Genomic DNA, 21,917 nt, shown 5'->3' with positions numbered 1-21,917 from the left:
TATATGACATGATCGCAGGCAATGATTCTACAACTAGCTCTTTACGCCAGGAGTGCTTCCTCTTTGTCCTTCTGTCTGGCGCTCGACTATGATAGGTCTGTTTAAAAGCTTCTGTCTAGCAGCTGGCCCTTTAACTCCCTCTAGACCCTTTTCAGCCTGAGTTGTCCTCACATTAGATTTGTGAAATACAGAGTTTGGAACGGGCCGTCTAGACCTTTTCCCACCTGAAGACGACAGACTGGTCTGCTTATATTATTTGCAGGTTGCCAGGCAGTGATAGCCCTCTGCCAGGACAGCTGTACCCACCAGAAAGGCTTTTGCAAAGAAAATGGGGTGCCACCACTGGTACGACTGCTGCGCGGGTCCCGTACCAAGGAGAGGACTCTCCTCAGCGTCATCAGCGCCCTCCGTACCCTGTGCATTGGTAATTATAATTGAGCTAATTAGGGGTAGGCAATATGACAGTATTTTATTGTTATCTTAAAAAGTTACATCACAACAAGGCTTGTGGTTATCTAGCTATCTAGCTATCTAGCTATATATATATATATATATATATATATATATATATATATATATATATACACATACACACACCCAGAGGTTTTCTATGGGGCATAGGTCAGGGGACTGGGTAGCCATGACAAAGCCTTAATTCTGCTTTCAGTGAACTTTTTTTTTTTTTTACCTAATTTTCTCTCCAATTTACTCATTTCCAATTCCACCCACTAGTTAGGACTCCCCCAATCACATGATACTACCAACACTAGAAGGGTGAAGGCAGCACAGGCTTCCTCCCAGACCTGTGAAACCAGCTACGGCTTCTTTTCGAACTGCTGCTCACACGTCACGGAACAGCCAAACGCACTCAGAGGAAAGCAGCAGATCTGCTACTTCAGCTAACAGACGCCTGCGCTGACTAGCATCACGTTAAGTGATGGGGGGGAGTAGGGGGGGCCATCCTACCCACCCAGAGAGCGAGGCCAGTTGTGCTCTCTAGGACTCCCGGCTACAGACGGTTGTAGCATCACCCGGGATCGAGCTCGCGATCTGATGATAGAGCCAACGCTTAGATGGTTGCGCCACTCGGGAGCCCAGTGAACCATTTTTGAGGCGTGCCTTGGATCATTGTCCTGCTGGAAGATCCAGACTATTGCCTGGTTTAAGCTTCCTGGCTGAGGCAGCCAGGTTTTTATTTAATATCTACTGGTACTTGATGGAGTCTCTGAATAAATTGCCTAGGGCCTTTGAAAACAAAACAGCCCCACATCATCACAAATCCACCACCACACTTCACAGTGGAGATGAGGTAGTTTTCTGCATGACATCTTTGTGTGCATGCCAAACTTTTTTTGTTGTCAAAAACCTCTGTCTTGATATCATCTGACCACAGAACACAGTCCGGTGGAAAGTTCCAGTAACGTCTGGTGAACTGTAAGAGCTTGAGTTTGTTGTTCTTTGACAGCAGATGCATCCTTCTGGTATCCCTCCAAACAACTTGTAGCTATATAGGTGGTGTTTGATTGTAGTTTGGAAGACGATGTGACCCCAAGACTTAAGTAATGTCTGCAGTTCCCCATCTGTGATTTGTGGAGATTCTTTGTCCGCTTAAACAGCCTCCTCACTGTGCATGGGGCCAGAATAGACATACATCCAGTTCCTGGCAGAATTATAACATCTCCAGTTGTTTTAAACTTCTTAATTATTGCCCTGATAGTGGAAATGGGCAACTGTTTTCAACTGTTTAGCTATATTTATAATTTAATAACTTTTTCGGGCTCCAAAAACATCAGTTGTCTTGCTTGTAGTATTTGAGTCTACACTGTATAATTTATCCTTAAATAGAACATATAATAATCAGCCTTAGCCTTGCATGCTGAGGGAAGCTGTGTGCCATGCCGTAATATTATTTAAAAATAATTGTATTTAGGAAATTATGATTGCTACTTATTTTTTGATAGTTGTAGTTTTGGATCATTACTGTTGTCTCTAATACAGTTGTACACCAAAGTTTGGCCACCAATGATCAAATGACATGTTTTTTTGAATATGTTACGTTACTCTGCAGAGAACACACTTCTGAACATTTTAATACACAATTACTGTTTACTTGCTGAATGTAACATATTGGGAGGGAGGTTTCTAAAATGTGACCTGTTCAAAAGATATGGCACATTTTATATTTAGTGTTTTCCTGATGTTAAACTTCGCAGGAAAAGTGGAATATTTAAGTTTGTTTGTAGTTAATGTGTTTATTTACTTTCACTTCAAAGTCAACAATGCATGTCATTTGACTGAGGGTCTTTATATTTTTGTATACTGTAAATTGTAAATGTAATACAATTATTAATTACATGTGTAATATATATATATCACCTTAACCTTAACACTTTAAGGCATAACAAAAGAGAAAAATGTAGCGTAAACAAGAATATCTTAACTTGACAAATGTAAATGACACAATGTTGTGAGGAATATTAACATATATATTTCAATATGTTCATTTTCATCACATGACTGCATCTGAAAATAGTCAGATAGTATTACATGATCGTGCACACAATGTTTTTTGTCTGTTTTAATGCTTGTAGGAGTGGCTCACACTAACAATGCGAAGAGTCAAAGGGTGATTTATGAGGAAAAAGCTATTCCGACCCTATTAGAGCTTCTGCAAGGCCACGAGTCTCTGCAGGTTAAGGTAAATACTGGACAGAGATCTCCTTTAATTAATGAACTACTTCTGTTCAGTTCTTGCTGATACATCACAGTTATAGTCATGAGCGAGGCCACTGTGAAAAGCTCAAACTGAACTTTATGTTTCATTAATGGAAACAGGTCCAGGTCGCTCAGACTCTGGCTGGCATCCTGTTAGGGAACCAGGAGCTCCAGAAAGCCTTCTGGGAACATGAAGACTTCTCCTATGATGTCATTGTGGAGCTTCTGCAATCCCAAGACACAGTAACCTCTACCCTGATTATAGCCTACCTAACACTTGGTCCATACTGGCCTTTGCTTATTGTTTTTTTTTACCAATTTATTTCCATTTTGAAGATCATGTTGATAGAACTATGCTTGACTGATGTCATTAGTTGCTTATGGTTGTGTTAGAACATCCGTCTGGAGGCTGGACAAGCGTTGGCCTTGTTTGCGTACAAAAACCCAACTCAGCAGACAGCAATTGTGAGAAAAGGCGGTGTTCCAGTGCAAGCCTACGAGGACTTTCTGAACTCAGTTGATGAGACAAAGAAGGCCAAGGCTGCATTTCAGGTAGATGGACGACCATTTTTATTTCTCAGTTGCCAGTTGGTAACTGATGGTACAGCATTTCAGTGTTATTTTGATGTTTTAAAGGTGTGTCATTATGAGCAACAGACAAACTCAAACTGTCTTGAATGAAATATTGTTTGAGACTTATTATTTTAACCGAACTGTTGTTTATTAGATAGTTGTACTTGCTAAAGTGATCACTGACTCTGGCAAAGTGACACTCACAGCAAGAGGGATCACTGTTCTGGTAGCATTACTGCAATCGGAAGAGCCCACCACTGTGGTCATTACAGGTGTGTTAAACACACACACACACACACACACACACACACACACACACACACACACACACACACACTATATATATATATATATATATATATATAAACAGTTAATATTTTCTAAGCTCCAATAGTCTTATAATAATATTTGTATTAAGGTACAGTAAAGGAGTTTGTCATTGTATTGTGCCATTTGTAGCTCAGTTACTGGCGAGCTTGGCTCACACCAGAGCTGGTATTCCAGATGCCATCGTGGCCATGGGAGCAATAGGGTACCTCACAGCCCACCTGCACTCTGAGATAGAAGAGGTACACACTGGAAAAATAATGGAATATTGCATGCTTAAAAATTTAAGGAAATACTTTGCATGGCTTGGTTTGCATTGGTTTACTTAGCTCTGCTACAATATCTATACAAATTTGGGAGAGACACAAGGCAGTACATTTTGCCCTTGTATTAACAAGATTAAGTTTCATTAACTTTTTAAAATAACACTCTGCTTTAAGGATATACGATGTTGATAAGTAAACAAAATCATTCAGCTTGTTTTAATGAAAAGTGCATCATTCTGGAGAAACGTACTAAATTAACTTGTGTACAGTGGGAGTGATAGGAACCTGGCGTCTGAAGTGTTTAAAGCCAGTAACAGCCAGCTGTCAGGATGTTATTGCACAAAATGATCACAAACATTACTTCCAAAAGAATGCATGTAGCTTTACATACTATATACATCAAGGCCCCCATCATGTAACAATGTTTCTCTAAAATTGAGCAAAACTTTTTTCAAAACACTTTGCATAACATATTGTTATTTCCCACTTATGAATTATGCTGTAATTTTGAAAGATTTCCTTTACCACAATATTAGTTTGTTTACATAGAAACCAAATTGAGTTGATGGAGACCTCAGTGTTAATTTTTTTACAATGTTGTTTAAAGTTTTGGAATAACTTTTCAGAAAACTGAAATTAATGTTTTCAATAATATAAAACCAATTTTGGTTGCAGATAAATATGTAAAATAAGTCTATTATGTTCATTTTTAAATAGTATTTTCACATAATAATAATAATAATAATAATAATAGGAAGCTGGAAATAAAAAGTATGTACATGTGGGTTTAGATGTGTTCAGAATAACGGACAGAGCTAAAGGATTTTCTAAAATGACTGATAACACTGTAAAACATAAAAAAGTGGAGATAAGATCTTAAGGCAGATAGGCTGACAAGAACATTAATCTATAGAATTACTCTATATTATTTATAATTTTATTCACAGAATTCCTGAAGTATTGAATAAGACAAACACCTTCTGGTGAAAATGTATATTAATATTTAAATCCATAGTTAAATAATGAATCCAAAATCTCAAAGTTATCATTGTATATACAATAATAAAAATAGTTAATGTTGCAAGTGATTCCATTTGAACAACAGTGTACTTTAACCTAGTAACACTTCACAACTGATGCAAATTATACAAATAAGTTCACTGAAGTGAAAGAATAAAAACTAAAAATCTGATCATTATTTTCTTCAGTTGTTCACTCTTCTTTGTGTTTGTTAGTGGTGTTGAGCTTTTACCTTCATTCACCTTTAATCAGGTCAGATCAGCCTGTGCCAGCGCTCTCGGTTACCTGACCTTCAATCGACATGCGCATCGCCTTCTGATGGTGGAATGCAGGAACACTCCTCTCACATACACACTGCTGAAGGACCATCTAGCTGAGGACGCCAAGATATGTCGCAAATTTACATCTGAGTTCAGAAGACAAAGGGCGGTGGGTCTACCATCACTCAGGTATTTCACTCAGGCCATCACTCCACACTGTCTACTTGGAAGTGTTCTTTTGTTTGTGTACCTACAGTTTATTCACATTTTCCAGTTAAGCATGAGCTTTAATGGAACACATCAGCCATAAATAATGCGGTTCTTTTCATTTCTGCAGTTTGGAGAAAAACGGGGGCCCGCCTGTCCATCAACGCTTCAGTAAAGGTACTTTAACAAGAAAAGATCAAGTTAGAACTGCTCATTGTGGTGGTTATAAGAACTTGACATCCAAAGAAATGAATGCCTCTGTCGCAAGTTTCTTTACAATGAACTGCTTTGCATCAAACCACTCCGAATGACTTTGTGTACATCTCCATCACTAAAGCATACAGAAATTTGGAAATATTGGTGGAATTCCCCTTTACATTTACATTTATGGCATTTGGCTGACGCTCTAATCCAGAGCGACTTACAACTTGATTATTTTACACAGGGAGGCCAAGGTGGTGTTAGGAGTCTTGCCCAAGGACTCTTATTGGTATAGTGTAGGGTGTTTGCCCAGGTGGGGGATTGAACCCCAGCCTACAGCGTAGAAGGCAGAAGTGTTAACCACTACACTATCCCACCAACTTTAAATGCTGTTATACAAGTGACGCATCATTTCATGTCGAAAGAAATAAGAGGAGGTTTTACCACCATTCATTTCCTGGTGTGGTTGGAGGAGAATGTCAAAAAAATGAATGTCAAATTTCCCAAAATTTAGTTTTTTAAACTAAAATTGCACGCTTTCATTTTTCTGTGCAATCTGTGAAAGATCTGACAAATTGCTAAAGTCCCTTTACACCATCTTATGCTCTTGATCGGTGGAAAGAGGTGCTGAGTCCCAGTGATTTGGGACACCTCTGAGTGAGATTTAAGCATGACTGATGTCCTCTCTTTATCTCTCTCTAGGTGTGTCTACCACACGGAGTGCATTACACAGATCAGCCATCAGAAGCAGCTCTGACAGAACCAGGTTGGTTCCCGCGCTGCATCGTTACAGTCAGAGAAGAAAGACTGCTGTGTCCAGAGTCTGATATGCTGAGGAAACGTCTTCCAGTTCCCAGCCTTCCCTGAAAACTAAGGGCCTGAATAGTGCCACCTGACTGCCCTAAGAGCACAGCTTCACTGAGAGACTGGCTTCGTCATGAGTGGGCAACTCAGTGGACAACTAGGATTACACTCTCTGTGCCAAATGTCATGAAAATGACTACATGCAGTAAAGCAATACAAAAACTATGCACTGATACTTCTCTTTAGAAAGAGAGATTTAATGTTTAGAGAATTTTTTATTAATATATTAGGATTACAGTAAGGAAGTTCAAAGAAACTATCAACATTTAGCTTTTTATCTTCAGTTTTAAAGAAGGAACTTTGATTGCAGCATCTCTCACCTCTGTAGATATATCCCTGCCAAGTGGAGCCCTAAAAAATTTAAAGAGGAATAGACAAGCTGTCATGCAAGAGTAAACAGAAGAGTATAACTTTTTGCCTTATTGATGTAAAGTAAAGAATTTTTGACTCACTTTGGCTCATAGCTGACCTCCTGAAGGTGGGACAATATCCCTTTTCCCTCCTTTAGCCTCTCCACACCATTCCTAAAGGAAACAGTGATAACGTTTAACCTGTTAAATGGCCTGAACTTGCTGGCAGGTCTAAAGGTTTGTTATTCAAATCTTTAACTTAAGAACAGTTTATATTGTAGTCTAAGTAGGCTTTACCGAATAACAGGCTTTACTGAATAACAAGCCTGGTTTGATGGGGTTAACAGAAATACACTTCCTATTAAAAGTAAACAACCAAGTTAGACACAGTTCTTTCCATACCATGCAATCATGACTCCATTATCTGTGCAGAATTTTGCTGGCGGACAGAGCAGTTGCAATCCATTGGCATCTGTGACGATTCTCAGCATTTCCCTGATGTATTCATTGCTAGCTACTCCTCCAGACACAACCTAGAGAGCATTGTGCACAAGGCAAAGAGTGTTTACCTGAAACGTTTGCCAATTTCCCAACAGGTGTGCCAAATTCAATGAAATTCTGATGAGATTAAGCCAATTTGGAAAAGATTTTCATGCTGAATGCTAAACCGAAGTCCTGTGGTGCAATGAACTTACCAGAGTTGGGTTGTTTTGTGGTAGAAGACCTTTGGCTTTACAGAACAGAATGGCCCGATGTGTTCTCTTAGCTATGTGCGAGGCTACAGTGTGCTGTGTGGCAGCAGCAATGTCCTCTACACATGATAATAACTGTCCTGTCTGGATGCCTATAAAGAGAGAAAATATTATTATGCAAAAATAATTATACAACCATTTCATTAACACTCCCTGCACCAATTCTCACAAGCTGAGTAAATAGTAATGACCTTCCTCTTTCTCCTTCTTGTTTATAGCCATTGTCACTTGGTTGCGCAGACCAGCAAATGAGAAATTGCAGTCGTAGTGCTGTCCCATTGGTGACCTGAAGTGGAACTTGAGTCGATCACCTTCCTTCGCCAAGAGCTCAATTGCTTGCCCACCACTAAGACTGGAACATTTTGGATGCTTAATAAGAGACAGTCTTCTTGCTACCTGTCAAATTAAATCATAACTGGTCACTTCAAACTCAACCACTTTAAGATTCTCTATTAAAATACAGCTTGCACTACATAGGGAAAAGATGCTTTACCTTAAAGGGGAATTCCACCAATTTCTCAAATTTTCGGCCTAAATCAACCAAGCGACATTATTCAATATGAAATGTTCATTCTAGAGACACAGTGGAGGTGATGGGAACCAGAGGTCTACAATATAAATATAGCCATTTACTTACACATGTTTTCTGAGATTTTATATGTAATGTTGACAATAGACAAATAATAGAAAAACTGAAAAGTTACATTTTATTACGGAATATTTTGCTCTAGGACATCATGCATATAAATCTCTGCCATGACTGGATTTCAAAAAAATGTTTCAAGCCAAAAGCATATCTCAAACTATTGTAAATTACAGTCTCAGGCACCAGGCAGTGCATCTGTAACCATTTTATGTACTACTGTTCTGTGAAGCAGCTTTTTGAGGCACTAAACTGCTCAGATGTCTGGTTCCTATCACCACCACTGTGAATAATTCTAACATGTTAAGTGTCTCTAGACCAGAGCATTTCACATCAAGCCACTCTGAATAACTTTGTTTACACATAACCAATTATGCAGAAATTTAGGCCAATTAACGGAATTCCCCTTAAAGTGAGATACTGTGCTGCATTATAATTGTAAGATTTCTAATAGTAAATTAACAGAAAAATAATCTGTGTCTTACTTTCCGTTAACGTATTATTTAAGTTTTGATCAACTCAAACTTTCAAAGCCGCCTGGTTACTTTAACCTCTTGTTTTTCATGTAATCACTAAATAATAATCCTTAGGCTGTATAAACCTCAGGTAGTTCATGTATGTGATACCTTGTCCAAAGTGTCCCCCGGGGCTTCATCCAATGTTTGCCCTAAAAGTAAAAAGTCATCGATTCCTTTTGCTAATGAAAGCAGAGCATGACCTCCAGACACAAGCAGCACCAGAAAGGGAAACTCCACCGGCTGCAACATCCGCACAGTCAAGGCGTGGGCCTCCATATGATGGATGGGGATGAAAGGCCTTTCGTGAAGCCTTACAAAACTCAGACTGAACTGCAAACCAATGCCCAGGCTCAGGGCCAGACCAGGCTTCACCGTTGTGGCCACAGCAGAAAGTTCACTGGGTGCAACCCTGCTCCTGTCTAAGGCTTCCTGGACCACTCTGGAGATGTTTTCCTTATGGAGACGCTGGGCGACCATTGGGATAATCCCACCTGTTCTGGATTAGAACCATAAACAACCCATTAAAAAGGGCTCTAAGGCATCTTTCAACCTGATTCAACTTAAATGATAATTACTAGGTTTAGCTGTTGTGTAGTGAAAAAAAATCAAACTGTGCGGGACACCAGCCCCCCAGGACCGGAAGTGAAGAAACCCTTGGAATATGCACTTTAAACTTAAAATTATGGTCCATACTTAAAGCTGCATTATGTAAGGTTTGGAGATTTGGAGACCTCTCTGGTGGAAATGGGTAATTGCATGCAACATGCAGAAGAACGTTTTGTAACGTGGGTTGTGCCTCAGACCCCTTCCCCAAATGGATGAGTCTAATGTTTGTGAGCATGTTGAAAGACTATGTTAGGACGTGTTTTCTGAGGATGTGAGTCAATTATCCACTATTATCATCATACCTTTATCAGTATAATGTTGATTTTGCATAGGAAACATAAATATAAAGTGGGACTATCTTTTTAAGACTGTGCATGTGATGTCGATATGGAAATACATATGATGTAGTATGAAAAACTCCCGTGAAATACAACCAGACACCTCTGACTTTTAAATGATCATTTCAGGCTTTACAGGCCGACTTGCAGCAGCTTGATTTGACTACATTCCACCAGAGGAGCATTAAGGAAGTGATGTACTAACGTTGGAAGATTAGTTCTAGATAGAGGTGGAGTGGAAAAATATCAAATCAGGATACTCAAACAGTTTAACAATATGTATCATAGTTAGTGTTTCTGAAGTTTCATAAGTTGGAACAGACGAAAAAGCACCAGCAGCGCCAAATTTAAAAATACTTTAAAAAAAAAAAATACAATGTTTTTTGTTCAGGGTTTCAATGCACTAAATCCAGTTAAACATGTGTAATTATGCTCTCTTAATTTCTTTAAGTACTGACAAACTCAACTCATCCCAGAGGTATTGAATGGAGCACCAACACTTCAGAGAATGCAGTCGTGGGCTGGAGGTTAGGGAACCAGCCCTGTGACCGGAAGGTTGCTGGTTCGATCCCCTCGGCTGACAGTCTGTGACTGAAGTGCCCTTGAGCAAAACACCCAATTGCTCCCCGGGTGCTGTGGATAGGGCTGCCCACTGCTCCGGGCAAGCGTGCTCACTGCCCCCTAGTCTGTGTATTCACTAGTGTGCATGTGGGTGTTTCACTGCACGGATGGGTTAAATGTGTAGGTCTAATTTCACAGCGTGCAAACACAGTGACCAGTGGTTCTAAATTCTATTCCATTCTAGTTGCACTGCTCCTCAGCATAATACTGGAGGGGTTTTATACCCCTCTAGCCAATGCCTGGCATTGGGGCATGGTGACCTTAGGTTGATGTGTGGCTGCTCCAGAGAGCATTGGTTGCACTTGAATACCTGTGGCAATAGGTGCACCTTAAAGGGGAATTCCACCAGTTTTTCAACATTTGTGCACAATGAAATCATTCAGAGTGGCCTGATGTGAAATGATCCATTCCATAGAGAAAGGGACCGAGTCAGAATTGTTGCAGTGGTGACAAAAGGAACCAGATGTCTGAAGTGTTTAATGCCTCTAAAAGCTCCCTCACAGAAAGCTACTACATTACATAGGTTTAAATATGCTGACTGATGTTTTGAGACACTGGTTCACAAAAGTTTTGAGGAAAGGATTTCACCTAAATTTTAAAAAGCTATTCATGGCAAATGGGTGATGTGAGGCAAAATAGGTTGCAAAGAAAACTTTTTTTTTTCAGAGTTGTCATTATTTTGCCATCATCAGCATTACATATAAACACATCACTAGTGTTTTTGGATTGTAAATAAAATTTCAGTTTTTCTGTTGTGGACAAGGTGATCTCTTATTAATATCACCCCCACTGCAAAGTCTAAGTTGGTATGTTTCTCTAGAAGTAATAATTTCACATCAAATCACTCTGAGTAACTTCATTTTAGGGCAGGGCAACCTGACGTTGTATACTGTTACCGTGATAAAGTACAAAACACGATGCAAAATACTGAATTAAAACCACTGTGTTCAGTTTTTGATAAGATTTTTTTTAAATGTGACACTACTGGTTCTTTTTCCAATTAATCAGATGTGTGAAAAAATAAACAAATATTGTGTACCATGAAAATTTCGTGAAGTATCTCAATATTAGATTTTTACCATATTTCCCATGTCTACTTTGTTCACATCTCAAGCACTGCATTATACATGAGAGTTTAGTAATTAGAAGGGCTGTCTGCAGTGGTGGACAGTAACTAAGTAACTGTAATTTGTTACTGTACTTAAGTAGTTTTTCTGTGTATCTGTACTGAAATTTTTCCATTTTGGGCGACTTTTTACTTTCACTCCACTACATTTCAAAGTCCAATATCTAACTTTTTACTCCACTACATTATGTGAAATCTGTCGTTCCTTTTGTTTTCTGTGTGTATAAAAAGGTAACATGTCAAAACAAAAGAAGCGCAAAGCCAGAGCACCAATCAGGCGGTCACTATGTTTAGAGCTGGTTTTGACCTGTTGGTCAGACCGACCCAGTGCAGCACACGGTTCAACGTCAGCGCAGCAGCGTAAAACTTTGGGAGAGTCTGTTCAACATAAATGATGAACTAACCTAACTTTGTGTAAATAGAGCACAATATAGAAATATGTCCACATATGCAGTCGAGACTGACGCGGCTTTTTTCTGAATTTCTACAAACACCATTTCATTTTATAGTAAATGAGTTTGGGCTGGTTTATGTTTATGAACAGAGGCCTACAGATCAACATAGTAAAGGAGCTCATCTGTGATCCTGAGTTTAAAGCCAGTTTTTATTCAACTTAAACTTGGAACTAAGTTGTAAATAAATCTGAAACTGAAACTTTGCTTGTGTGTAAAAAGTGATTTCAGAGCCACTCGGTTCTCCCTGATGGAAACTTTACCTTCAGTGTTTTGTGCTTATGATCATTTTAATAGACGTCAGCGTCACTAATTAATGACGTTCTATTAAAAGACTGGTTTACCAAGAGAGACGCTGGAGGACTTTCACCTGAAATGAGTTCATGAAGCGAGTCTACTAATCTTTCAGTACTTTTACTTTAAATAACTTAAGTACATTTGAAGGTAAATACTTTAGTACTTTTACTCAAGCGGAGGTCTAAAGGGAGGAACTTCTACTTTTACTGGAGTAATATTTTACCTCAGGTGTCTCTACTTTAACTCAAGTACATGATTTGTGTACTTTGTCCACCACTGTCTGCCTGGACACGGCTGCACATGCAGAGTAACAGATGCAGTGAGAAGAGAAATCTTTTACTTCAAGTGCACTTCTTTCTGGGAGTGTAAAGACTCTCCAAGGATGCTCCCCGTCTCGTCCAGGACTGCGGCTCCGGTCTCATCACAGCTGGTCTCGATGCCCAGCACCAGCCTGGGTTTTATGTGAGCAGCTGCTCTGTGTGCCCTGCACCTCTGCAGCCTGCACGCAGTCCATCTGCACAGCACATCAAACCTCGCCATAATACCGCAGTCAGTCCACAAACTGCCTTTAAACCCTCTGCTCCTTCACTCCGACACTGGACTTATTCTCTCTCCCCCGAAAAAAGCACAAAGCCCGCAAAGATCTCAGCTCCACAGTAAAACCGCCTCAGTTTAAGTCCCCATTCATCAAGATCACACATGTGGGACGTTTGGCGCCGCACAAAAACACCTCCGATGTACTTACACAGACAACAACGTTCCGCTAAAGTACACAGTCGTTATAGAATTAATGTAGAAATAAGTTAAAATATATAGAAGATTAAGGACTAGGCTTGGAATTATATTCCAATAGCTCCGCGTATTGTGTATCTACCATTTTCATAACATTGTTAAATGTCGTTGAATGGTACTTATTTCACCCATGTGATGGGAACCATGTATAACCGCGTTGTTTCGAGGGGGCTGGGAAATAAGAAGGACAGGCTACTTCTTCGAATTTCCCCGTTCCACCTTAAACGCGGGGTCAGTTGTATTGGAACGCCTCAGGCGCCAGGCTGGTACTGCTGCACCATTTAAGGTGGAACGGAAGAGTTTGAACAAGAACCTGGCGAATCGGAAGCCGAGTCCAACCTCGTGTTTTTATTAATTTGCTCAACGAATCCGTTCATTTTATGGGATTTAAAAAAAACATTTATTTTATTTTATTTGATAAATAATAAACCCGTGTCTGACCGTCCGCGGCGCTTCATTCTGAATGAAAGCTGTTTTTATCACGCCGTTTTGGGATCAACGCGGCGTGGGTTTGAGTCTAAAATCAGAAAAGAAAAGGTAAAAAAATCAGAAAGCAGCTCGAAGGAAACTCCTGAGTGTTTGGTCTGAATTAAACAGCCCGACTAAGCTCGTTAGAGCCGCGCTGACCGTCAGAGGTTTGTAGAGGCTTTTTCCATTTACTGTGTTTCTGCTTTCTGAGTTCTGCTTTTCTTCGCCTCTGCATCCGTTCAGATGTGGCTAAAGAATTCCACCTTTTCAATTCACCCTTTGTTTTCTGCTTGATCCAGTCGTGGAGACGTGGAAACTGTCAACTGCAGAGAAACGTACTCAGGCTCTTTACAGTGGTGCTGATGGGAACCAGGTATGGAAGCCGTTTCTGCCACTGTAGGAAAAATACAGCCATTTAGCAAATCACAATAACGAGAAGCTTCTCCATAGTTACTGTATCATAGACTTAGTGTATCATAATCACGGCTTACTTTCTCATTCATATGACTTGCCATCTAACAATAATATCATAATTACTGACTCTCATAATAATCAGAAAAGGTGCTTGTGATTGTGAGAAGGCAGGTCATCATTATGATTTAGTACAAGCCTGTTTCCAAGAAGGTTGGAATGAAGCAAAATGTGAATAAAAACAAAATATAGTCACGTGCAAATCATTTAAAGCTTATATCTAATTGAAAATAGTATAAAAGCAACATAGCACATGCTGAAACTGAGAAATATGCCAACAGCACGGTTCAAAAAAGCTGTGATGGGGCAGCAAAAAAGATAAATATAAATCGCTGCATCCACAAATGCAAGTTAAAACTCTACCATGCAAAGAAGAAACCAAATATGAACAGGACCTAGAAACGCCGCCAACTTCTCTGGGCCCGAGCTCATTTAAGATGGACTGAGGCAAGGTGGAAAAGTGTCCTGTGGTCCAACTAATCAAAATTTGAAATTCTTTTTGTAAATGATGGAAACTCTGGACGTAGGTTTATAGTCCCAAAGTGCAGAACAAAGCGGTATAACAATAGCTTTGTTCCAACAGCCTTTACCCAGATGAATAAGTAGTAAAATGGCGAAGAGTCTTTATGTTTGACAAACTATCGGACGGGTTAAAATTAAGTGACCTGAACTTCATCCGTCTGAGTTTTTACATGTAGTGCTGTCATTGGTAACAGTGGTGAATCCAAAACGTTTTACACTGTGACTGTTGAATTATACAGAAATTCTAAAAACCTGTGGAATTCCTGTTTAATTACTTGGTGAGTTTACTTTTCCTGCTGATTTGTTCTAGTCTGGTTGATTTATACCAAAAGGATCCCTGAAGATCAGAATACTGTCTGAACCCCAGTTTCTATGTTGATATGTTGCTTGGTGTACTAAGAACCGAGTCGTTATTTCATGGAAGTAAGAGCCGTTTTACCTGACTCCAGTTTTGGGGTCCTCTGCCCACCTCTGCTGACCATCACATGGCTTCTGTTCACAGGCGACATTAGGAGACACATGAGCTGCTGCGTTTTTTAGTGTCCGAAAATGGAGCCAGACACTAAACGGAGAAAAGGAACCGAGTATGACACGGACTTGTGGGATGTCCTCCCCGTCCTCTCAGATGAACAGTCTCGGGACACTAAACTGCTGGATGCTTATGCAGCTCCCATCACTGAAAAGAGAGAAACCTCACGTTTGGTGAAAGAGCTGGCTGTGGTCTACCCGTTACCAGATCTTCAGCATATAAAGAGGGTAAGGGCTCGCAAAGACAAGAACGCTCCTCATCCACTGGAGGTCATTGTGTGTCTGGCTAGTGATGTGTCAGGGCTGGAAAGCCAAAGGTCAACTCTCGCTGACCTGCTGAGCTCGAAGACCATTGACTCCAGGGGCTTGGGCGAGCCTTTTCTCGTCCAAATTCCAGCTAGTCCTCCACTAACCAGACCACAGTTTGAGCGAGCAAGCAAGCACTGGCCTACATCTTTTCATGAAGACAAGCAAGTCACTTCTGCCTTGAGAGGACAGTTGTTCTCTTCCAGTGAGAAAGCTAAAATGGGAGAATATATGAATGCGGCTATACAGGCTGCGAGGTCAGGCCACGCACTGGGGATGGATGCTGTGGGTGCAGTGATTGTTGACCCCCAGTCTGGTCAAATCGTTGCCGTAGGTCATGACTGTAGGCAAGGTACTCATCCACTTCATCATGCTGTAATGGTGTGCATTGACCTTGTGGCATATACGCAAGGAGGAGGTGCCTACGAATATGAGAAGTACCCAGCCTGCAGATACAGTGTCCCTGAGTCACAGGTCACCACGAGTCACGATGACCTGTCTAAAGAAGGAAACCACTGCAGCTCTGACAAAGCAATGGAAAATGGACAGCTGTACATTTGCACTGGATACGAACTTTATGTCACCAGGGAGCCATGCGTGATGTGTGCCATGGCATTAGTCCATTCAAGGATAAGCAGAGTTTTCTATGGAGCAGCTTCTACAGACGGTGCCTTAGGAACCAAGTATAAAATTCACTGTCAAAAAGACTTGAATCACCACTTTGACGTATATAAAGGAGTGATGCTACAGGCTTGTGAGGAACTGTTGGACTTAAAGTAAACTTTTTTAATGCTTTGTTTTTAATAGACATGGACTTTCCTAAGATCTGCTTTGATTTTATGTTTGAGTTAAAGGGCCCATCTCGTAAAATAACTGAATTTTCCTCCCTTTTTTTTGTTTTTATTAATAAGAGTTTGCTATAGTACATAAACAGTGGACTTTTAGCAATGCATACCATTCTTTCCCCAGTCCATATTTGAAAAACTAAGCTGCAAAAACAGTCTGTTTTAAATGAATTGTTTCTGTGATGTCACACAAACATGTTTACAGGTGGTCATTGTTTCAAGCTTTAGCTCTGCCCATTTAAACTAAAGTTATAAAGAGCATTTCAGCCCAGATAGCTTTTTAAATGAAGCGAAATGCAGGACTGCCAGCTGGAACAGAGCTCTTTTACTTATGTCTGTTTAAGATGTACAAGAACAAAAAAAAACAAAAAAAAACAAAAACAAACAAGACTGCTCAACTCTAAGAGATAGTCAGGTTGGAAAATCATCACATAAAATGTATTATGACTGTTTTGGTACATAAACACACACAAATGTCATAAGCAGACCTCAAAGATAAATTGCAAAGAAAAAGAGTGGTATAGGCCCTTTAATGTCAGGAAGGATAAAATAATCTGTCACCTAGTTTTTGGATGGCACACATTTCCATTACTTATCAGCTGTATTAGCCTTGCAATTTCAGAGCAGAAGGAAATTCAGACACCAAACATGCCTTGACTGACAGATTACATTTGGGCTAAGAACAAAAGTGCATAGATTTGATTTTTCAGTGAAACTACCATTTGATTTGGATTGTATTTATATTTTTATATTCTTTTAACAAGTGTAGATAAGAGTTCCTAATCACACTGATTTTCCCACTCAGGGCTATAACCTAAAAAATGTTAACTTTACAGGATAAACGTATTCATTTTAATGCGGGTTAGGAAATGTTTGAACAATTCTATCTGGTCCAGTCCTTAAAAACTATCATGTAAAGAGCACCTACTGCATTCAAAATGTAGTAAAATAGAGGGGAAGATGTGCACTGTGACAAAATACTACAGATAAGTAATGAATATAAAATTATTATTATTGCTCGAATAAGCACCAACACGGTGCCAGTACAAACAACCCTGCTTTTTACTGCTATAAGTGCTTTAAGAGTTCAGTTTTGTGAAGCTAAAAGGGAACCCTGGATGTGCTTCTTGAGACGGGGCAAGAGTACGCTTTTGGATGAGTTTTGCTTTTTACTGCATACTGACAAAACTAAATAAATAAAATCAATGAAGAACAGCTTCAAAAAAAGTGCCTAAATGCATGGTCATTTATTCTAATATTTATCTAACCTTTAAGAGTAAATAAAGACACATTCAGTGTCTTTTTGAAAAATATGCAAGAGTGTTGAAAGAGAAAACAGCACAGATGAGCATGAAATGTTTTAATGGGCCTATATCACATACAGGGGTCTTTTGAGCTCCAGTAACACCATGAATAAGCAGAGGCCAGAAAGGACTAGCTGCCTTGGTAATCAAGGAGATTCACAGTTATGTCCTAAACAAGCACACTTTAATAAATGAGTACATAAACATATCTGAGTAAACACTAAAGCACTGTTAATGGATGTTTCTTGTCACTTAAGCGCTGAGACATCAACCCACCGTATGACTATTTACACTATCAAAATACTTGTCTAACAAACGTTTTTCAGAAAATCATGCAAGACATCTTTATTGTTTTGTAAAGCACTGATACAAGAAAAAAAAAGTCAAAGGAAAAAAAAAAACAGCCTATCAACGACAGTGTCCAATTCTTACAAAGAACTGGTCTTAAAAACAGCTTTTATAATTGTGTTTAGAAATGTGACCAACAGAATTAGGTTCTCACGGTTTAGTGAGGCCTACTAACAAAACCAAAAATAAGGGGGGCGGGAAAGAAAACACACACAAAACAAAAACAAAACTTTGAATTCTGGGCCAGCCCAGATTCATGAGGACCAAAGAGGGAGAGAGAACAAAAAAATTAAATATTTACTTAAGTTAATGCTCAAGGCATCATCACATATGCCTGTAATAACTTCAGGTGCATCTAAGCAAAGACAGACACTAAATTATACACACTGTACAAAACTGCATCACAAAGCACTGAGGGTTACCTATTCTCCTAATAGATGAGGCAGGCGCTCATTGGAGAGTTGGCCTCAGCACTGTTCCCTCTGAACGGTGAGCTTAATACTTGTTGATTCCAAGGATCCGCACTCCATGGAGCTGTGGCAATTTTGGGATAAGCACACTCAGGAGGGAGGCGGTGTTTATGACAAAATGGGCCGTGTCGTATTTTGTGTAGAAGCTTGCCAGGAAGTATCTGAAGAACATAAAACAGCAGGCAAGTTTGAAAAAGCAGTATAGAATATGTAAATAGTGCAGTCACAGAACAAAACCTTGTACTTCTAAAAAGGTGACTTTACAGAAAAAAGGTTTAATTGCAGTGGAAGTTAACTTTTTTTTAAAAAAGCCATTCTGGACCATTTCATCTGGTCCGCCGAGTACGAAATTAAGGTCATGCAAAGAATTCTCTATTTATGTAAAAGTTGAAGAAAAAAAACAAACAAACAAACCAGCAACACAAACGTTTGTGTATGACAGCGATGATACGGTTCAGAATCATTCTAACAGTTTGGGCAAAATGAATAAAATCCTTCTGATCCGATTTGAAGTTCTGAAACCCAGGTTCACACATGACCTGGCGACTCGCAAGCTAACAGCATGTGGCATGTTGATGTATCTGGTGTAAACTGACAGCTCTGTTATAATCATTTCTAACATGGTCATTACATACTTATGCATTTGGGCCTACAATAGAGCCCCTTCAAGATATACATTTTTCAGAAAAGGGTTCTACTGAGCTTAGCCCATTTATACATGTCATTCAGCTGCTCTTGTGGACTGTGATCCTAAAAATCTCATTGGCACTGAGGTCAAAAGGGCCAGAATACAAAAAAACAGCCTTTTCATAAACACTTTCCCCAAAGGATACTGCCAAAAGTGCCAATTCTCAGCGTTAAAACTTTCAGCATTTATTTATTTATTTTATTATTTTTTTAAAGTTTAATGCTTTGTCAGTTATACACACAAATGACTCCTATAATCAGTATTGTATCAAGAAACAGCAGAGGTGCACGTCATCCTGATTGGAGTTAAGCGAGTGCGTGACACCGCAGAGAATGAGTGTTTCAAACTTTCAAAACAGAAAAATATCTGAAAATGTTAAACTGTCTTTAACGCTTCTGCCATCCCTTACATAGAATTCAATCCATTAACAGTCTGTAAATCATCTGTAAGCAGATGAATGTACAAGCAATCAATAAGAGCTGTTCAACGCAGGAGTAACACCACAAAGAAAATAAACATACAAAATGATTGGTGAGATTGTGAAGAATTTTCTTGATGATGTGAACTGCACGCCGTAGTCCAGCTGTTCCCAGTGTGTGAGCAGTCTTGCTTTGCCCTGGTCTGGGGTCTCAAACGGTGTGCCTTTCACTGCGTGCATGAACACATACATTCCCTGCAGAGAAACACAACAGAGATCCGTTAGGCACAGAAAACGTTTTCAAATGTGATCCTATTCTACACTCTTGATACATTATATAGTATTAAGTAACAACTCAAACTTAAAAAGTGGGGAATTTATTTAAAACTGACTACTAAAAGGAAACAAGATCAGTCTGAACAGCGCAGCAGTCAAGTTCAGGCTCTAGATTGGTCTAATTCGTTACTGCTGCTAAAGAATGATAGCAGGATTATTACAGCCAGCTACACATGGCAGGAAACAATCACTTGAATGGGCCCTCTGATCATTGTGGTGCAGTATGAATGTGCGGCCACACACACCAAAACTATTTTAGCTTTGCAAATGATGTCATGCTGGTGACCTTTATTTAAGGGAGTTGTCACGTGGTGCGTGAACTAAGGAAGCACCGATTGTTTTGAAGTGAACTGAATCAAGGGCACCAAAACACAGGCAGTACTCTGCCTACTCATCACAAGAGCACTTCGGAAAATAACGTGCGCCACATGGGAAAATGGTGCTAGCAAAACAATGGGTTATTTCAGAGGGAAGACTTACAAAATTGTGAATAACATTTGTGAGGGTCCACACAACGGGAACGCTGAAGAAAGGAATGCTCAACAGCACAATGTGAAGCATTCCCACACCTAGTGCGTACGTCAGCCAGATCCCCCGACTGTTCATAACCCGAGTGTTGGGGTTCACCTCGCTGTGGGCCACACCAACATTCATCCTGACTTTCTGATGAGGGAACAGAGGATACAATGCATAAATAAAACGAAGACTGCTCTCTCTGTCAGGAATATCAGCCACAACTTACCCCGCCCCCCCCCCAACAATAAACAAGCCCAGGAATAATTTATAAAAAAGGTCAAAACAATATCTTAATAATGGTGTCGGTCATAGTACTGCACCACGATGTATGCCCTGTTAGAGGTTTCCAGTGTTTTTATATTAAACCCTTTAAGCAGTAAGGATTCAAATAAGCTCTTGTTCTATAAGGTTTACCACAAATCCTCAAACCCAGCCTCAAATAGGCTACAGATAAAGCTGCCAGGCCCTTTACGTCTTCATGCTTTTTTAAAGTTCATATTCTGACCTGGTTGTTTACTTTATCAGTGCCAGATCAGCTCAAAACAGTGGTTTTAGAGCCAAAGTTCACTGTTGCCCAACTCTTTCTCCCTCAACATTACTGCTCGCTCAGTTAAGCTAACTTGCATAACTTTTGATATGATAAGATTAAAACCCTCGGCTTTCCGCAGCTGCCACGTTTCACGTTTCCCCCCCACTCTGTGCTTCTTGAACTTGGGTTAAACGAACAAGCCTGGTATCGGCTTCCTATTCGCCAGCTTCTTATTCTGAGCTTTCCCGTTCCACCTTAAAAGGTGCAGTAGTTACATTCTGCTGCCTTAGGCATCATTTAAGATGGAACGGGAAAATTCGAACAAGAAGCTGACTTAAGCTTCGTGAAAAGTACTACAGCTAACTAACTGACTAGCTCTTGGATATCTAACCATGCATATGCACACCTAGAAAATTAATTATTTATTTTTATTAATTTCGATGCGCTAATTCGAAGCTCTGGACGCCACAACCCCCCCTAGCCTGCTAACGTTAGCTAGCTAGCCGGCTAACTCATTTTAGCTACCAAGCTAACAGACCAATCTATCCTTTTAAGTTAACCTAACAATCAAGTATTGACGAACCACAGTTAAAACCACCTTTTCAACACAGCTGGATATCTGACACAGGTATTTAACAAGCGGCTCGGTGAGTTATATTCAGTCGCGGTGTTATAAAACACCGAGCCGAGGCTAATGACTGGCACAAAAACACCGTTAGGTTCCACAGACTGCAGCGTAGAAACGCCGCCACACCAGTTGATTTGTTTTGACGCTGACTGATATCTTGGAATATGTAGGTCAACACGAAAACACCGATTTAAAGTCGCATACGACACGCAGACACACATGGAAATGCAAAGAACGACACGGACAAACCTCATTTGCAACACTTACCCCGCTTTTATTCCAGATACTCGACGCCGACCCAGCGCAGCGAAACGGCCAGAACCCGCTGCCCGTCTCTGTGCCTGTAAAGAGAAGGAGGCGGATAGGGACAACATTAGCATACTCATTTGCATTTTGCTTTGTGATTGGATGATGCGTTAAAAAAGAAAAGAGCGACTGCATTTCGCTTTATCATTGGACAGCTGTGCGCAACCGCTCCGCATAACAACGAATCACAGAGCAATGTGAAAATAAGCGCGGTCAATATTTAGGCCACCGAATGACAGGCAACCAATCACAAAGTCAAATGCAAAAGCATGTTGATAATATTATTCAAATCTGCTGAGCAGAAAC

At 40.0% G+C, this 21,917-nt stretch overlaps 4 protein-coding genes across 4 annotated transcripts in view; 2 read left to right on the top strand and 2 right to left on the bottom strand.

Moving 5' to 3' along the window:
* Positions 1-7,969, top strand: part of ankar (ankyrin and armadillo repeat containing) — a 29,646-nt gene extending 21,677 nt beyond the window's left edge. The window contains exons 15-24 of the mRNA XM_017713460.2: positions 263-424; positions 2,592-2,698; positions 2,836-2,958; positions 3,109-3,267; positions 3,443-3,560; positions 3,748-3,857; positions 5,154-5,350; positions 5,499-5,545; positions 6,272-6,335; positions 7,754-7,969. Of these exons, the coding sequence (XP_017568949.1) occupies positions 263-424; positions 2,592-2,698; positions 2,836-2,958; positions 3,109-3,267; positions 3,443-3,560; positions 3,748-3,857; positions 5,154-5,350; positions 5,499-5,545; positions 6,272-6,335; positions 7,754-7,787 (1,121 nt within the window). The 3' untranslated portion in view covers positions 7,788-7,969. The remainder of the gene's footprint in view (positions 1-262; positions 425-2,591; positions 2,699-2,835; positions 2,959-3,108; positions 3,268-3,442; positions 3,561-3,747; positions 3,858-5,153; positions 5,351-5,498; positions 5,546-6,271; positions 6,336-7,753) is intronic.
* osgepl1 (O-sialoglycoprotein endopeptidase-like 1) lies at positions 6,629-12,867 on the bottom strand. Its single transcript, XM_017713509.2, has 7 exons — positions 12,477-12,867; positions 8,805-9,192; positions 7,727-7,931; positions 7,479-7,627; positions 7,186-7,316; positions 6,886-6,957; positions 6,629-6,784 (listed from the first exon to the last, which is right to left on the bottom strand). The coding sequence occupies exons 1-7, from the start codon at positions 12,674-12,676 to the stop codon at positions 6,700-6,702; spliced, it is 1,230 nt and encodes a 409-aa protein (XP_017568998.2). The 5' UTR covers positions 12,677-12,867; the 3' UTR covers positions 6,629-6,699.
* Positions 12,868-13,206: 339 nt separating this feature from the next.
* adat3 (adenosine deaminase tRNA specific 3) lies at positions 13,207-17,826 on the top strand. Its single transcript, XM_017713510.2, has 3 exons — positions 13,207-13,563; positions 13,696-13,769; positions 14,892-17,826. Exon 3 carries the CDS (start codon positions 14,939-14,941, stop codon positions 16,001-16,003), a length of 1,065 nt encoding a protein of 354 aa, XP_017568999.1. The 5' UTR covers positions 13,207-13,563; positions 13,696-13,769; positions 14,892-14,938; the 3' UTR covers positions 16,004-17,826.
* On the bottom strand, positions 17,414-21,718 carry ormdl1 (ORMDL sphingolipid biosynthesis regulator 1). Its single transcript, XM_017713511.2, has 4 exons — positions 21,573-21,718; positions 20,113-20,295; positions 19,400-19,551; positions 17,414-18,351 (listed from the first exon to the last, which is right to left on the bottom strand). The coding sequence occupies exons 2-4, from the start codon at positions 20,284-20,286 to the stop codon at positions 18,216-18,218; spliced, it is 462 nt and encodes a 153-aa protein (XP_017569000.1). The 5' UTR covers positions 20,287-20,295; positions 21,573-21,718; the 3' UTR covers positions 17,414-18,215.
* Positions 21,719-21,917: the final 199 nt, after the last annotated feature.

This window comes from Pygocentrus nattereri, chromosome 6 (assembly GCF_015220715.1).
Source record: "Pygocentrus nattereri isolate fPygNat1 chromosome 6, fPygNat1.pri, whole genome shotgun sequence".
In the NCBI taxonomy this organism is placed as follows: Eukaryota; Metazoa; Chordata; class Actinopteri; order Characiformes; family Serrasalmidae; genus Pygocentrus; species Pygocentrus nattereri.
The sequence above is the reverse complement of the archived record's forward strand: the minus strand, read 5'-3'. Positions and strand labels throughout refer to the sequence as shown.